Source organism: Vanacampus margaritifer, chromosome 14, assembly GCF_051991255.1.
Source record: "Vanacampus margaritifer isolate UIUO_Vmar chromosome 14, RoL_Vmar_1.0, whole genome shotgun sequence".
Classification (NCBI taxonomy): Eukaryota; Metazoa; Chordata; class Actinopteri; order Syngnathiformes; family Syngnathidae; genus Vanacampus; species Vanacampus margaritifer.
Genome location: NC_135445.1, coordinates 1,246,764 through 1,264,332, shown reverse-complemented (window position 1 = coordinate 1,264,332; position 17,569 = coordinate 1,246,764). Strand labels below are relative to the sequence as shown.

The 17,569-nt window shown below is 44.8% G+C and overlaps 1 protein-coding gene and 1 long non-coding RNA gene across 11 annotated transcripts in view; both read left to right on the top strand.

Annotated features, from left to right (window-relative positions):
- LOC144063708 (uncharacterized) overlaps positions 1-1,349 on the top strand; it is a 131,363-nt gene extending 130,014 nt beyond the window's left edge. The window contains exons 6-7 of one of the 2 annotated variants that reach the window (XR_013296627.1): positions 848-984; positions 1,291-1,349. This is a non-coding gene — a long non-coding RNA (uncharacterized LOC144063708). Of the gene's footprint in view, positions 1-508; positions 822-847; positions 985-1,290 lie in introns of those variants that run through there. The other variant, XR_013296626.1, reaches the window with a different exon arrangement.
- A 5,086-nt stretch (positions 1,350-6,435) lies between these two features.
- The window catches only part of rapgef1b (Rap guanine nucleotide exchange factor (GEF) 1b), a 40,463-nt gene continuing 29,329 nt past the window's right edge, over positions 6,436-17,569 (top strand). For 4 of the 9 annotated variants that reach the window (XM_077586302.1, XM_077586306.1, XM_077586305.1 and 1 more), the window contains exon 1: positions 6,437-6,847. In XM_077586302.1, the coding sequence (XP_077442428.1) occupies positions 6,820-6,847 (28 nt within the window). In that variant the 5' untranslated portion in view covers positions 6,437-6,819. Of the gene's footprint in view, positions 6,848-17,569 lie in introns of all 9 variants that reach the window. The other 5 variants (XM_077586303.1, XM_077586301.1, XM_077586300.1 and 2 more) reach the window with 2 other exon arrangements.

Sequence of the window (17,569 nt, the reverse complement as noted above, 5' to 3'; positions counted from 1 at the left end):
GGTGCCATTTTGTCCTAGACTGCCCTCTGCTGTCTGCTGAAATTGACATCTTAGTGCCCTCGGGCTTGCATTGCGAAGGTCATAGTTCACCTGTTTTGTGGTTGTGGTCATGTTACCTTTTCATCTAAAATAGAAAAGATTACAAAAATAATTAACATTTGTGAAAATATTGAGAAAAGAACATGCAGGGGAGGGCCCACTATTAGTTTTATTTTTATTTTTTTACACTTTAACTTTCATTAAAAATCCAGAAGAGTGCACATGTAGCTGATGAAGGTTTTTACGGCAGCGACAATTTGACCCTGGAACAAATGATTTCTATATCCATCATTTCCTGTGGGTAAAATTATTTGTCCTAACCGTGATGTCGTCCATTTAATCGATAAAAAAAAAAAAAGTGAGCTCATCTTGACCTCAGCCGCAAACATCCCGCCTTCCGTCACAGTCTTGTGCACGAACCCAAATTCCCTGACTCGCGGCCGTCCGTCCTTTTCCGTGTTTTGCGTAGGCTGGATAGCGGGCAAGCCAGCCCGGCCGGGCCGTTGCCCCTCGGGTGCCGGCCAGCAAGTCGCACCCACGGACCAGACGGCCTCCATAGTCACCTCGTTGAAAATAAGCAACACGCTGGTGTGAGGAGACAGTCTCACATGACATACCAGTGGCCAATATTGCTATGTGTGATTAGAGTACACTTTGCTCAACAAGTACATTTGGCTGCTGGGATTTCCTATGTTAGGCAAAGTAAGAAATAATTCATAAAACTGTGATGAAAACTAAATAACCAAAGTGAACCTCCTGCTATATTGTGATTGATAGTTTGTTGCATATTGTTTTTGTTGTTTTACAGTATATACAGGCAAACAAGAATTAAGAGTTTGCCTGTCTTGAGTGTAGTACCACACTGTGCCACAACATGCTCGGCAGCACTGAGTCTACTGGAAGAGATGTGATGCAATAAACAGCAAGAAGAAGAGATAAAAGAAGGTCCCCAACTGAAATTCCTCTCTTTGTGTGTGTTGCGATTTTTGTTTTTTGTAGTTTTGGTATGAAAAAGGATGAATAGTATTCACTTATACTATCATGCGGATGTCACGGCATTCAAGCCTAAAAAAACGTTGTGAAATACTTTGAAAAGCACGTTTAAATATGTTTAAAGCAAGGGGGAGGCTTATAACGTATTTTTTTAATTTGTTTATTTGGTCTCACTATTTCTCAGAATTGTACCTAATGGAGTTGTACCTGCAATAATGGGGCCAACGTACTTACATGTGCATTTTACACCTCAGGCAGGTGCTCAGTGAAAAGGCAAAAGGCCGCCTCCTCAGAGACCCCCAACCCCGCACCCCCCAGAGCCCCCAACGGCTAATGGAGGCAGAGGTGCGAAAAAGCGGGAGTGTTTTCCGCCCGGCGCTGGGTCGGGTTTCCTGCTCTTTGGCCCGCCTCAGCTAAATGTCACTCAGGAGCGCCTCTTGGCTTCAGAGACCGAAAGGAGACGGCGAAATGTTGAAAGGCGGCGTTTACAAAGAGCGGCCCAACAATGCCTGCCTCAGCACATAAATAATTCCTGCGAAGGCCGGCGCGCGCGTTCGCATCCGCCGTCAAAGCCTCCTCCTCCGGCCTGCTGCTGAAAACATTCCGTTTGGCTTGCTTTCCTTTTTTGTTGTTGTTGTTGCTGCGTGTGCTATGTTTTCTTTCTCTTCTCCGCGCCTCCTTGTCTTCCACGCGACCTTGTCAACACGCGGCGCGTAAGCTCTTGGCAGTGACAGAGTGTTCCATTCTCATGCAGTATTGAGCAGGTTATGACCCAGACATCTTATCCTGTTCATCCAGCGGCTCGCCATCTTCACTCACACACATCGAGTGCCATTCATCTTAATTCCACTATAGAAAAAGCCAAAAATAGAACACCCGCGTGTGGTTTTTTTTCAGTGAAGTGTATCCAGTTCAAGTCTGGCTGATCCCCCCCCCGCTACACGATCGCAGCCAGGACGAGAGGGCGTGACCCTCCGGGCCAAGGTTAGCGGAGCTTTAAGCTTGCCCGTCGGGGGAAAAAAAAAACCCACTGAGATCAAACGCCAACTGTCTCGTGTCTTCGGCTATACAGAAAAGCCTTCGTCTTCCCGTGCTTGGCTATTCGTGAATTGTTATTCAGTGCCGTGAACCCGTTTATTGTTTAAACATCAACGACAATGTAGGCTTCAATGAACCTAACATGCGCCAGCCATGCTGCTTAAGAGGCTAAAACGGGTTCAACAATCGTCTGCAAACAAATTGTATGTGACACGTGACATATAAATCATGTCAGGATGAATGAGGTGAGTTTTATTTTTCGCGAAGTAAAGCAAACCATTAAAAATTGACCAACGACAAGGTTAGTGGAACTGCTGGAATGGAGGGTGGTGGTATACATGGTGAGCAGAAAGCAAACAGGTTGGGGCCACACCAGTGCTTTATTTAGGAAAACAAAAAAAAACATGAACCTGCGAATTTATTTGTTGGAGTGAAAAAATTGTATTGAATGGACCATTTAGAGTTTTTCAAACGTAACATCAAAGACCCTTTAGCCTTCAATGAACCAAATATGTGAGCTTTCAGGAACATTAAACACAATTTGCAATCTTAAATCAATATAGCGGAGGTGTTTTTGCTCTCATCAGACAATTTACTCACCAATTGTTCGCCTTTTGAAAGACAAAGTGTTCTCAAAGACCCTACACATGTTTTCTTCAAAGATCATTTTGCACCTTCATCAAGTGTTTTGTAAATAGCAAAAACTATGTTGTCTTTAATGAATTTAACATACTTGTTTTAAAACGTCAAAGGCCATTTAAGAGTTGTTCCGATATCATTTGGAATCTTCGGTCCACCGAGTTTTGTTAACATCAAGTACCTTTTAGTCTTCCATTAAACACAATTTCGAATCTTACATTCAATAACGTGTTTTTGTAAACATCAAAGACCATCAGGAGTCTTCAACGAATCCAATATACATAACTTAGTGTAAACATGAAAGACAACGTCGTCTTCCATAATCCAATGCATGTTTTTTTTATGTGAACGGGTCTTCAATTAACTTTTTCTTTTTCTTTTTTACCCCAAGAAGCCACGCAAGCGATGGCAAAACACAAAACTGCCTCTTTTGTACTCAACAATTTTTAAAGAAACCAAAGAACTGAACTGAAGTTCCCTACACAGAATGATGGGGCAGGCCTACGTATGAGCCTCCACTGGGAAAGGGAAAGAATAAACTACTATTCTGGTTTCCTTTCCTCATAACACGTTGCAATGAATCATCGTCATAAGAACAAACAAGGCCACTATTTACAGCCTTACATTATGAGAGCCCACACCGGCTACTGTATATCACATCTCATTAGCAAATCTCTGTCGTAGCTGCAACAAGACACTCTCATCATTAGTACTTGTGCGCCACCTTGTGGCCAAACGCATGATGGCTGAATTGTGAACGTGCAGTAGGGTCACTGGCGTGCACAGGTAGACCCCTAGTGATGCTCACGCCCTTGCCCCTCTGCCCTCTCTTTAAAAAAGTGCCATTTGGAAAGTTGTTTTTTTATTCCTTTTTAAATAAACACTTTACTGAGGACAGGTCAATGTTGACACAATCTTTTAGAAAATCTGCATGATTCATCGCGTGTGAACAAAACCCCCAATTTGCGTCGCCTGCGCGCGCGCACCCGACCTGGCTCTGTCGCTCGCTCGCTCGCTTCCTTTGTCACCTTTTAAAGATCTCATTTTAATATTGATTTGCTCCTTAAGGTCAATTGTATTGAAAAAATTTTTTTTTAAGTAGTGTGTACTAAATCAGCAGGCATGACGCTGTTGTTTGTTAAATTATTCGCTATTATTTAGTACAAACCATAATTATTAATATGTGTGTGTAATGTTTATTTAAAAACTTCTATTGACATTTCTGATCAGCATTTCTGATATGTCCCCAATGCAACACAATGCAAATGTTTCCTTTATACGGTGAAAACAAACGGCAGATCGTAAAGCTTTTTCCTGTGACTATCATACAAACGTCATCTTATCGCATTTTGAAATCAAAATAATCCTCACAAATCAAATTAAAACAAACCAAAATCCAACGCTTTTCAATGAGCAGATTCCGTTCACCAAATTGACGGCCATCTTGGCTTGTGAGGCCATCTCGGAATTGTCAGTAAAGTATATATATTCCTTGTGCACAAAAGTGCCCCCCAAAATCTCTGTGCACGCCACTGAGTAGAGTTACTGTAAAGTGGTGGCATTACGTGGAGGACAACTTTGACACTTTCAGACAGGTACTAATAATAATATTAAAAGTGAAACCGAGTGCAGGTGGCCAGCAGATGGCAGCAGAGTCACGTTGCATCGCCATAAAATGTACCGCGAGTTAAAAATGAGCAGGTGAAGACAGAAACGCCGTAAAAACGGTAGGAGTCCGTCTTCTGATATACCCACACAACTTGTCTCATACTTTTAGTCGCACCGGCGGGGGGCGGGGTCGCTGAAAAACCCACAATTATCCAGGTGAAAGTGTTCAACACACCCACGCTTTTCATTCCACCTGCAGGGGGTGCTATACTTTCTGTTCACGCGAGAGCGAAACACCCTCTGTATACTCGCGGTTCGGCATCTGCGGATTGACATTTGCAGATATATACATATATATAGTTATTTTTTTGTTATTGCTGTGAGTGGTTGTTTGTCCCACCCCCTCCATTTTTTTTGTAGAATGAATGAACGTGAAATGAATGTTCATCACTGTTTTTGGAACAATATTCGGGGTTTGGATTGTTTTCCCCCCTTGTGCATTTTTACGTACTTGAATTAGTCTTTGGATCTTCGCTATTTGGAGGCCGGTCCAGTCCCTGTCCCCCACAACCACTGTACTTAACACGAGTGAGTGAACAACAACAAAAAGATCAGTTTGCCCCAAAATCTGCTTGTGGAGAAGAGCAGAGAAGCAAGCGAGCGTAAAGAACGCAATCTCGCTCCTGCCCGGACAAGTCTGCCAAGGAGTCCTTTGTGTTGGCTATGTGCGACTTTATTGTAGCCTCGGGGAAGGTATTCCGATTTCTCTCCGGCAAGCACGGGCGCGGCGTTCTGCCGTGTGCGAGGCAAAGACGGAAGGCGGCTGGCTTGTTCAAATATGGGCCAAATAGCAACTGGGCTGATCACTAATTAAACACATGTGACGTATTGCGCGTGCATTCGTGTCAGCAGCACTTGAACGCAGCTTTCACCAGCTGACCTAGATCACTCCAAGTAATAAGAAGTCTGTGAGTCGGGTCAATAATTCATAGACAAGGAAGAGTGGGGGAAAAAAGATTGCATTTACTTTCACTCTTCATACAGCACAGACAGACAACACTCGGGACACCTCCGGCGGGCTTTTTCACAACAGCTGTTTTGACAGAGAAACTCATGAATATTTTCACATTATGTCTTCCAATTCCTCCCACCCCAGACCGACGCTCCTGGATGTGTGTGCTTCAACACTCACACTTTTCCCTGTTAAAGCTGTTAACAACTATGTGTTTTTTTTGTGTCAGACCTGAAGGGGAATGTTGGAAATTTTGACGGTCAACACCCACACTTTTCTTCTGGTGAAAGGTTTCAACACCCATGTTTTTTCAGTGGAATGTTTCAGTACCCACATTTTTCCAGGTGAGAGCCATAAACACCCGCACTTTTTCAGTGGAAGGTTTCAACACCCACACTGTTTCGGTGCAATGTTTCAACGCTTGGTTTTTCAATACCCACACTTTTGCAAGTGAAAGATTTCAATACCAACATTAAACCTGGTGTTTTCAACACCCACACCTGCAGGGAAATGTGGGTATTTATACACTCAACACCCACATTTTTTCCCTGTCAAAGGTTTCCACACCCACACCTTTCTCTGTGAAAGCTATAAACACCCACAGTTTTTGTCACCTGCTGGGGAATGGGGTATTTCGACACTCAACAACTGCACTTTTGCCGGTGAAAGGTTTTGACACCCAGACATTTCCTGGCACCCACTTTTTTTTTTGTTGCACCTGCAGGCCACTGAGTGTTTCGACAGTCAAAACCCACAATTTTTCCTGTAAAAGGTTTCAATACCCACACTTTTCCCAGTGAAAGCTATAAACAGTCACAGTTTTTGTCACAGCTGCAGGGGAAGGCGGGTGTTTTTCGACAACACTTTTGCCTGGTGAAAGCTTTCAACACCCACATTTCCCCACCGTTAACAAGCAAAGAGTGGAACATGACACCAGTGCTTCTCAAAGCTTGTGCCGAGCCGTGGACCACCACCATGTTATTATCCCGCCCGGTGTAAACTTCCGTTCCTTCGGTGGGCCCGGAGCTCCACAAGTCACACACACGCCCATCCCCTTGTTGACAGATTGCCGTTGCTCATTCCTGCCACGGCGGGGCGCTGTCACGTCGGCTGAGCTCTCGCTCCATCGTCGCTGGCTGCCTGCTGGCTGGCTGACTGACTGGCTATGATTCCCACAAGCGAGTTCACGCGCTTTGCCACCAGACGTCAAAGCGTGCGCGTGTAGTGTGGACCCAGCGACAGATCACCCAGCGACGGACCGACTCGACCGAGGAGCGGCGTATTTTCTTTCCCCCCCTCCTCGCTTGGACCCGCACCATGTGTGTGGAAGACGGATACATTATTTTAAGCCCACCGGAACCGTCTGACGGACACTACGGTGTACGGAAAAGGAGGGAATAGTCGTCGTCGGTGACGACGGCGGCGAACCAGCTGCGAGGCGCCAGCGTTTTTGTCGGAACCGCCGAGTGCGGGTTATCGAGAGGAAGAAAATGTCGGGCAAAATCGAGAGTAAGCAAGGTAAGACTCCGACGTGTAACGGTACCGAGGCCGGGGACGTTCGTTATGCTACCGGGGTAACATTCATTGTGTACTCTGGTCCAATCGGGCCTCGTACGTTTTGGTAGTAGCTTAGCGCTTTAGCTTTTTTTTTTTTTTTTTTGTGGGTTGGGGGGGTACTTCACCGGCATCCTTAATCGCAAGTAAACACACAGAGATAGTGCGAGATTTTGGGTGCGTTTTCACAACCTGACAAATACTTTCACTTTTCGCCGAAGACGTGGCGAGTCGCCGGGGTCGCTTTCACCCGGCCAGCTAAGCCCAAAACGAGGGGCGTCAGGCGGCGTTTGGAAGGGGTGCTAGCCGCGCGGCTAACGGTTAGCCTTGGGCTCGGCTCGCTGCTTCGGGTCGTTCTGAGTATGTTCCCAAAGACTACCACGCTACTGCACTTTTGGTCCTTAATCAAGCCGAACGTGTGCAGAATGTCTAAATATGTCATTTTCAAGTCTCAAGCATAATTCACGTCAATCTCAAATCTTGTTGTCATGCATGCAATATATCTGGATTGAAGAGCAATGAGGTCAGTATAATGACATCATAGGTCAATTTATCCAACCCGGGGGTCACCAACACAGTGCTGGGTTCACCAGGTAGTCCCCAGGGACCACACGAGTAACCTGTTCCAATTCTAGCTGTGTTGGGATTTCCTAGGAATGTTGCAGAAATGATCATTTGAAAATATAAACATTTGAAGAGAGATTTATTAGTGTTTATTATAGACAAAAAAAGCCTTCTCATTTATCTAATGAAAAAATATTTCTGTGTCATGAGCATAATCGCCTAATTGCCTAAATCGCACGAACAAACATTTTTGGAAAACAAACAGAAACACAACAAATTAATTCTACACAGTAAGGAGGTTCCAGTTGCATCCATTCGGCCTTTAAAGTTTACATTACTTGGATTATTGACAATCGACAGACATAACGGAAAAAACAACATTTTTAGAAAACACCTGGGGATTTTAAAATGTATTTACTGGTATTATATTAAAAATGACTCATGTATTTATACTGTTAGGCAAACAATATGCATAATCTTCACATAGATACAACACTTTACTTGGTTGTCTTTTTCTTTCCTTCTTTCTTTTTTAAGGAAACTTGACAGCGAGAAAATCAAATCAAAGCAATTTCCAGTGACTCGAATTGAGTCAAGCCAAGTCGCATTGACTAAAGTTATAGTGACTGGAGTCTCCTTCTGTTGTTTGTTATTATAAAGGGCATTAATGCAAAGGACAAGGCAGAAAAAAAAACACGCGGGCATTGGATGATGACATTTTACACACATCGGCTACTTTTGCATCCTCGCTTCAACCAGCTGTCTTCTGACACACGCACACACACACGCCAAAGTGATGCATGGTGGACGGACGCACACACGGGAGGGAACATTTCCCATTGCCTCAGACGGATGAGTTTCATAGAATAAAAAAAAAACATAACAAAAAGCCTGGAGAGTCATCAGCACTTATCTGTTCCCCGAGGGATCCGACCGTTGCCCCATCAGCATCTCCAAAGTGTTAGGAATCTGTTATCATAGAAGAGGATTAGGTCACGACTTCCCACTGAGAGGATGATTGAAGAAAGTCCAATTGAGTTCTTACCAGGAGCTAAAGGTGAAGTTTGTAGTGCAGTTTCATGAAATATTATTCCTGTGCACTGTGAACAAATTATTTAATTTGGGTTTCTGTGGCTGACTGGTGTGTTTCGTTTGAGTATTTGTGTGTGTTTGATAAGAAATTCAATGTTAGCTAAGCTTCTTGCGTTGGCTGCCGGTTAATTGCTTCGATGACTTGTGATCCGAAGGTTTCAGTTTTGCAAGCGTGTGTCATTGTAATGTTTTACGTTATTCACCAGCATCACGGTGCCGAAATGTGTTTTTAGGTTGTTGTTTTTTTGCAGTGAAACGCTGCCAAAAACGCACCATGCAAAATGGTTGCCATAGCGTGCAGACCAAGAGGGTGTATCAATGCATACACGAACTAACGGAACTTGACGGGAGACGTACAGCCCGTCGTCACGCATCAACGTATTTTCCTGTCACCACGGTAACAGTGTCCCAATGTCGCCCGTTTGTCCTGTTTTGGACAATCGGAACACAGTGATGTTGTGAAGCGGGAGCAAAGGAAGAATGGAAGGATGCTCACTCTCATGCACTCAAAAATTGTCATATAGCATCACTTTGGGGGGGGGGGGGGGTGCTTGCTTCAAGCTGTTGCATACTTGAATTGACAAGCTGTTCAACTTTGATGGCATATTTTCTGATGTTAAATCTCGAACATTTAAAATGTAAATTTATCAAGGATTGTGTTTGCATGTTTTCGTGTTCTGTGACAAAGCACCAAAACTATCAAAAACGTTTTATAGCCTCTCTTATTATACCAGACAAAAACATTCTTAGCTTGTTCCATTCTTTCAAAATCAGCAGTAGAGCATGAATTGATGTTTCCAAAACACAAAAGTCAAGCAAAACTGACTTTCCCACTTTTCTTTTTTTTTTTTTTTGCTTTTGTGCCACCTTAAATACAAATTAAATACAGCAATGCAGACGGGCCTTACTGAGCATTGCCTGCTCGTCTCTTGGAATCTACTTGAATGAATCTCTGACTTAATGTTATTTTGCTGTCACAGTGCTGGAAAAAGTGATGACATCTCAACCTTAACCCCCCCCCCCCGCCCCCCTCAACTGTGACACAACAGCTTTGACATGTGAGCGTTGCGAGGGGTTGTGTTTTATAATTAGCCCTGTCTCTCTTTGTGAGCAATCAATGGGAGAATACAGCCTGCTTCTATTTTGGGTCTCCCCCAACCTCCTCACCTACGTGGCACGTGTTTGCCGTTTAAAGCTCCTGCATTCACTCGGATTTAGCGCAGATGTGTCAAGTCATTTCCGAGCGCACTACAGTTGAACCCTGTTTATTGCGGGGCTCCCGCAATAGGTGTAAATCCAAGGTATCAAAAGGCCAAATTGTTTTTAAAATGATGTATATAGTAGGGGTGTGAATTGCCTAGTACCTGGCGATTCAATTTGTGTCGCGTTTCGATACCGATTAATCCCGATACGAAACTGATTATTGCGATTTTTTTTTTTTTTTAACTCAAATTTAGAAAATACTAAGCAGTAAACTTGGCAGAAAAGCCTCCATTTTCTGCAATCTAGTGGGGAAACACTTGCAGAACAGTAAACAATCCAGAGGATGCACCCACGACAACCCCCCTGCAGTCAATGTGAGTGGATGCAATTTTGAGGTTTGTCGACTGCAAAGCACTTCACCCACTCAAATGAGAGACTTGTAGCCAGCCCCCCCCCCCCCCACCACCTAAATTTAGCTGTGCTGTAATTATTGTGATTTGTATGGGAAAGCAAGCCGAGGGAAGCCGGGACGGTGGAAATCCTTCGGGAAGGCGCTGGGAATCTCTCCACGGTCAGAAGGAGATTCGTTCAGAGCAACGGATGGGTCGCGTGTCGGCTTCTACTTGGACACGGCTATCGATTAGCAACGGGAGGCTAACGGCAAGACTTGTGCGACAAACCTCCCTGCGCTCGGTGGCCTATTTCTGCCAAAGAAGCATGAACGCGGGGGTTGTTTCGGAAGACGCCGGGTCCAACGCAGCACGGCTACTCTTTGCTGTTTGTCCAAGAAGATGAGTCATTTGTTGCTCTCGCCGTGTGCCGCGCGGCAGGCCGTCGGCGGGCGGGTGGCCTTTTGCGATCCCTGCCACACACTGGGTGGCGGCACCTGTGGTGGCACCGCTGGCCTTCTGCCCTGTTAAACCACTACTTTTAAGCGCGTCATGCCACCCCCCCCCCTCCTCTGCCGCTATTTGTGGAACTTCCCTGGAAGAGTGGGTCAAGTGAGTGTGATCACGATGAGCTAGTTTGTGACTAATTCTCAGCAAGGCTGTGAAAAATGTCAGTGGCGACAGCAGACAGCCGTTAGTTAGCAGACAAAAACGGTCAGTCGCGTTCTCCCACGGGGCCTCTCGGATGGGCAACGCCAGCTGGAGGAGCCAAGCCTCCTTCCAGGACACGGACTCGTCTCTACCAGGAGACTTAGACGATGACTACTCAGGTAAAACGTTAGCTTGTGATCCTGATGCAATATAACATTTGTAGGAGATCCTGGAATATTGGAAATATCACCAGAACGTCACACATACTTTGGATGGTCGAAGCCCAAAAAAAAAACGTTTTTGTTATAGTGTTAGTTCAGGTTTATGGTAATCGACCACATAACCCTTTCCCACCTATTTTTTTTACATTTATACATCTACCATTTTGTCTGGAGTATTTTTAATGTTTTTGTTGTTGGTTCTCGCTTTGAATGCAAAATGGCCTCCCTGGCCCAATGAAATGCAGCAGGGGACATTCCTCTCTGGGCTTTCTGTGTCGTGTGGCTTTACACAAGGTGCTCATTTGCTCGGCCTAAAACCCTGGGCGGACCCAATGCGGGGAGGCCGCTCTGCCGGGCCACATCCTTCCGTCGCAGGCCTTGCGAGTGAAGGGGTGGGGGAACGGGGACACGTGGGGGCATTGCTGCCCCCAATTCGAATGCATTGGCATATGTAGCTTTAGTGTTTCTCATGACTCATAATGTTGTACTGCTGCTCCTCAAGACCTTTGTGCACCTGACCTCTGAACAGACAAACTGAACAAGGACTGCTTTCTCATATAAATCCATAAAAGAATGAAACTCGCAACTGAATTGAAGCTAATCACACATTTTGGAACCATTTCCATATACCAATAAATGTCTTAACTAGCCTTAAACTGAGTGGAACCTGAATTTTATTAAATAAAATGGAGATGTCTGAATTGGCATTCTCTCCTAATCACTTTTCTACTCTTATTATTTTCTTACCTGCTGTAGGGACAGACTGCCAACCGAAGTTAGCTACAAAACTATAATCTCTCAAGTTTGTTTCCTGCAACCAGTGCCCGACAAACAAAGGAATGAAAATGAGCAATTCTGCCTCATAGGGCAAGGTTGTGTTTGCACTGTAGTTTTAATCCAGGTCAGCAGTAGCAAAGCCTTGTGGTGTGTTCTATGCTGTTGCGCTGTGATCTCGCCATTCTGATGCCAAGCGACCCTGGTTTTGCACATGCTGATGTTGACTTGCGAAGTTTGTTGTCGGGGAACGCATCCACCCACCCCTGGCCAGCCTGCCGGCAACACGTTGTGTCTCTGTAATTAGGCTAAGGCTAGTTGAGAATATCATTGTGTAATCACCAGCATTCGGTGGCGGAGTAATGCCTTGTTTGGAAAACATGATGTTGGCGCCAAATCAGCGAGTTTAGCCCCAGCGGGGATGTTGTCAGTTAGCCCTGACCTCGCCGCTTGGAATGAGCCGCAGACGTGTGCAGCATTCATGCAGCGTTTTACTGGAACCGAATGTGACACTGTGGTGAGCAGAGAGTGAAGATGAGGTGGGGGCTACGTAATATCTTCTGTATGGGAACCCCAAGAAGGACCCCAACTTCTTATCTCTTTGACTGCCAGACGTTTTCAGAAAAGGGATGCCGTGGGTGCCAGCCGATTTAAGCATTTTTGACTGATCTTTCAAGGTCTACAGAAAATGTTGTGTTTGGACTATGGAAACACACATACTACCAAATGAAAGATTGGACTCTCATCTTTCATCAGAAAAAAAAGTTAGTTTCTACCTTATTCCGTTTTTCAGTAATCAACAATAGAAAATGGTTAGTTTCACCTCTGTTTTGAAAAAAACGTCTTTTAACGTCTTTGGCACTCCTCCATAGGATTTTATTAAACGTTATTTAACGTTTTTGGCAGTCAAAAAGTTAAGTATTTGACCATGCTTGTTGCTGTTTTTAATTTTCTTGGCTAATTTTGAACTCAAGTCAAGTCTTGAGTTTAAAAGCCTGTGGAGTAGAGCATATAAGGGTACACCAAAGCCTTGCTGAAATTAGTACGAACACTTCTTGCCTTGAACCTCCATTTTGCATGCACTTTTGTCAAGTCCGTAGCGAGTTGTCAGGTTGTGCTTGCGCGAGTGTGTCAAAGTATTCAGACCAGCTGCCCGCTGGAGTTAGCATATAAGGAAGGGGGACGCCCCACAGTCGCTGCCAGTTTCCGATGGCATAGTCTAAATCAGGAAGAAGTGGGAGGCCCGACTCGCCTGAAAACAAGTCATCCTTCTTGTGCATGAATGAGTGCATCCATGGTTCCGACTTGTGTATTTCTTTGACATTTCATTTTGTGCCACTCACTGTCAATTCCGGCACCCAATGCGATGGGTAGTCTCATTCAATAAGTGACGAAGAATGCTATCCTCGGGGGCACTCGCTTATTTCTTGCATTTATTATTGTGTGAAAATGCCAAAACGGAAGGGTTCGTTCAAGGTCGCAGCGTTTCTTCATGGTTTTTCTTGTCGCAAGGAAAATTTGGAACATTTAAAAAAAATTCCTTGCGACAAAAAAAACGAACAAAATCAAAATCAGCATTGGTTAGTGTAGCAAATGTTCACCCCGTCGCTTTAAATTGCAATTCACATGAAGCTGATAGAGGAAGAGTGTTGAAAAGGGCAATAATTGTCTCTTTACAAAGTCGCATCGCCATCATTTGATGCTCTGAGAAAAGCCATGTGGCGTCACTGCCGCTCATAATTGCAAATTGTTGCCTACAGCTTGCAGTGTAAACACGGGCGTCATAGCATCCCACAATGGTGAAGTGCCGTGCTGCGCTCCGACTTGCCTTTGACCCACATGCCTTTTCACCACTGGCACATTAGCATCTGCAGTAGCATCCATCAAATGGAATCAGCATTTCATCAATTCCACTTGGGCCCACATTTTTGGTTCTATTCAAAAGTTTCTGCGTATTACAGTAGTAAAATAAAAATGAATACCTATAACGAGAATTGAGTTGAAAATGTTTTAAGTACATGTACTTCTGCTAGAGTTCAGTGTCTGCGTACGTCTGCCACCACTGGCAGCTTCATGCTTTCCGCTCCTCTTGCGTATCAACGCCGAATCTGTTGTTTTATTGGGCCTCTCACAGCGAGCAGCTGCTGTCTGTCGAAGGCTCTGAACTCATCTCAGCAGATGACTTTGTTTTCAGACTTGATGTTAGCACGGCTGACAAGGTGGCTATTTATAGCACCTGGCGGCTCTCTTTTGTCTGTTGGTTTTCACCCAAGGTGAACGTTCCGCCTGCCTGTCAGTTTGTTGAGACGCTCGCTGCAGATCTTAAAATGGAACGCGAAAGAAAAATATCTGGAGTAGCCGCAACGTCGCTGGAATGTTCAGACTGCTTTGAGCAAAGTCTTAAGCCCCTTACATACACATGCTGCAAAACAGTCGCGTCAGAGACTGAAGGCTGCGTTTCCCCCGTGTCTCTTTGCTCCCTGCAAACAGAAAACTAACCTCAGCAAAGTGCCGCTTCCGTCCATCTGCTTCCATGTTTGCTCGCCGGACAGCAAGCCATCTAAAGTTGGAACTTACATGAAAGCATAAGATGAGGAATTGCTGTGCAATTATTCCGACACAAGCAGCGATCGCATCGAGGGCTTTACAGAAGTACATTTGATGCAAACAGAAGCTGCAAACGCTGTGGCAAATCCTGAGGGGGTGGCTCGTGTATTTCCATAAAAAATTGGCGTAACAATTCTAGGATTACCTTAAGTCATTGTTCACAGGACCTCCAGCTCTAGACTGTAATCTCCGGAGCATTCTTATCTGTCCAGGTTTTTTTTTTTTACTCGTAGTGCCATCAAAGCTGTGTATTTGCCACCCAACACGGACAACAAAAAGGGGCAATGAGTGCTTCTTCTTTTTTTTTTAAACCAGACTATCAGTGTGTTGCGATCCACAGTTTTCATTGTTACTGCGGACTTTCACGAGGCTGACATGAAAGCAGATTTCCACCGTCTTTTGAATTATGCAACCAGGGTAAAAATACAGTATGTTGGATATGGCTGACATCAATATCAAAGTGGCATTCAAATCAGGCCCTCGCGCCCCCCTCAGACCAAATATCTGTTGTGCTAATGGAGGCACATGACCTTTTTAAAGGCACAGTTGGGATATGTTTACGGAAGCGGCCACCTACAACGATCATACCAACCTAGAGGAGCATGCCATCTCCTGTCTGGGTCAGACTACATCCACAAGTGCTCGGACGCACTCAAGTCAACCAAAAACCCCGAGAGAAGGATCAAAGATGCTACAGGCTCAAAACTCAGCCTTCAAATCACAAGTACTTATAAGCCGCCATGCAAAGTAGACTCCTTTTTCACACGAGGGCATCAAAGTACCTGAATTAAAACCCATTTTACATGAGTGGCAGTGTTGTCTCATCCGTAATGAGTCCGGTTTTTACTCGGTCCCGCCTGCTGTGAACAGACCATGTCGTCATGTCCACAAAAGAAGGGAGTGGTGTTCGCCGAGGGACAGGAAACGCAGTCAGCGGCCTCTGTCTCGGCGTCACGAGGGGAAGGAACAGGAGGGGTAGCGCCCCCCCCCCCCCCTCCCCAAAAAATGGGGTGTGTTCTTTTTCCCATTCTGAATGCTCGGCATCACGTGCGAGCGTGTCAGGAGCCCCATTTAGCCCTCGCGTTCACAGGACAATTTGCAGCGCTGGTGTTGCCGGGCGGTTTGGTCATGTTCTCTTCTCCATATAGCAGATCCACATGTTGCCATTCATACCACAGAAGCTAGCTTTGTGTTTAGCTAAACATGCCCACCTTTCAAATTAAGTAAATTGAGACAAGATAATTATTTTTGGTATTATTTTTGTGACATTTGTATGTGTTGGGGTAAACTAAATAAAGCTAGGGAAGCACCGTAGTATAAGCATGCACGTAATCTGTTACACCCAGTGACTGACATTTTGCCCAGTTGGGGATAATCTCACGTTGGGAATCATTCTAGCCACGTGCTGGCAAATGTGTTCACACTTTGACCATCACTTTCCTCCTTTTCTTTTTATACGGATGCTGGGCTCTTCTGCTCCAGGTGTCCACGGCTTAGAACCGCACCCTGTGGCATCCCCTTTTTGTGTTGAAAGCATAAAAGCATTGCCCAGTGCATGTGCTTTTTGTTTCTGCGTGCAGCATATAGGACAATTGAATGACCTACTCCTTGAGGCTCAGTCCTCCATAATAGTCAATACAGCTCCACTGAGAAAGAAAAAAAATACAGCTCCACTGAAATCAACATTTATTGCAAGCATGCACAAAGTATAGCCACTAATAGTAAGTAGTTATTAGTTGTGTTTTTTTATGTTAGTTCTTCATGGCAAATGGTGCATCACATTTTCGCGACCCCCAGCCCGCTGCCCACGAATAGCTAGGGTCCACTGCATTATTCTGTTACTCATAATGATAGCTACTGTAAAAAGAGGCTCATGGAAATTAGCTGTCTAAGATGTCACCGTATTTATAAATCTTTAAACAACTGCTACGTTACACACATGGACCATCAATGCTTAAAAGAGAGATTAGTTCTGCTCTGTGGGAGCAGAACTAATATTAGTTAAAATCAGTTGGGGATCTTCTCTGCCTCTTCTTGCTCTTAATTGTGCCGCATTGGTTAACTTGGAGTAGACTTCAGCCATTTAGCGGCACTTAGTTTGACATTGAAGGAACGCGGTTCTAAACTCAGACTTCGCTGTATCCCGTAAAAACCCTCATCCGCAATATCGCACGGGAAGGGTCACTGTAATGCAATCAAGTGGAATCTGTTGTTCCGTGAATGGAGTTAAGACTCTCGTGTGCAATTTGCAAAGTCTGCGTGGTCGCGCACTCTTGACCTAGAAGGGAAGAAACGTGTGAGCTAACAAGCCATGAATGGCTCCACACAAGGAAGAAAGTGTCGTACGCTACACAGAGCGCGCTTTGGAAGGAGCTTTGTTGGTGTTGACCTGAAACAGAGCGACTATTGAAGCCAGGGGCCTATAAAAGCTTGATGCTGCCACGCCGTCCGTATACTGCAACACACACAGGTACTGCGAACCCTCTTCACGCTAACCAACCCATCTGACCTCATGAATGGACCGTTTTGTTAAGAGTCTCGTGTGAATTTGCACCGATCGAATCAAGAATGAAGTCCTCCTTTCTCAGAGCCGCTTATTGACGGAATCTCCTGTGGTCTGTGATGTGATATGATTTCACATCAGCCACTGAAAAGACACTTTGTATGACTTATGAATGTTAGCTGCAGCGTCTGCGTCAGGCTCCCTCGTGTGTTCCGCTTTTGGAAAAACTCATTTGCGGGACCTGCAGCTCAACATGACTTACCCTACCCCGGTTTCAAGTTATTTGCTGTGCGTATCGCACGGTCAATTCCCGACATGGCCGCTAAAGACGAGGCGATATTGCCAACGGCCAATCAGAGAAGAACTGTTATCCCTAATCAGTTTTGAGGGAAGCAGTGATCCAATCAGAGAAAAAGCTTCTTTACATATTGAATAATGAATATTAATGGAAAATCAGCCTGTTCAAGATGCCAGGCTAAAAGAGGGTTGGGGCATCCTGGGCTTTTCCAACTCAAAGGATCTTGTAAACTCGATTGAATGGCATCAACGTAGAGAGAGACCAATATGTAAGGACGCCAATAACCGATATTGGGAGCCGATATTAATTTTCACTAAAAGGGAAACTATTGGCATCAAAAATGTAGAAAAAAAAATACAAACTCCATCTCGTATTTAATTTTTT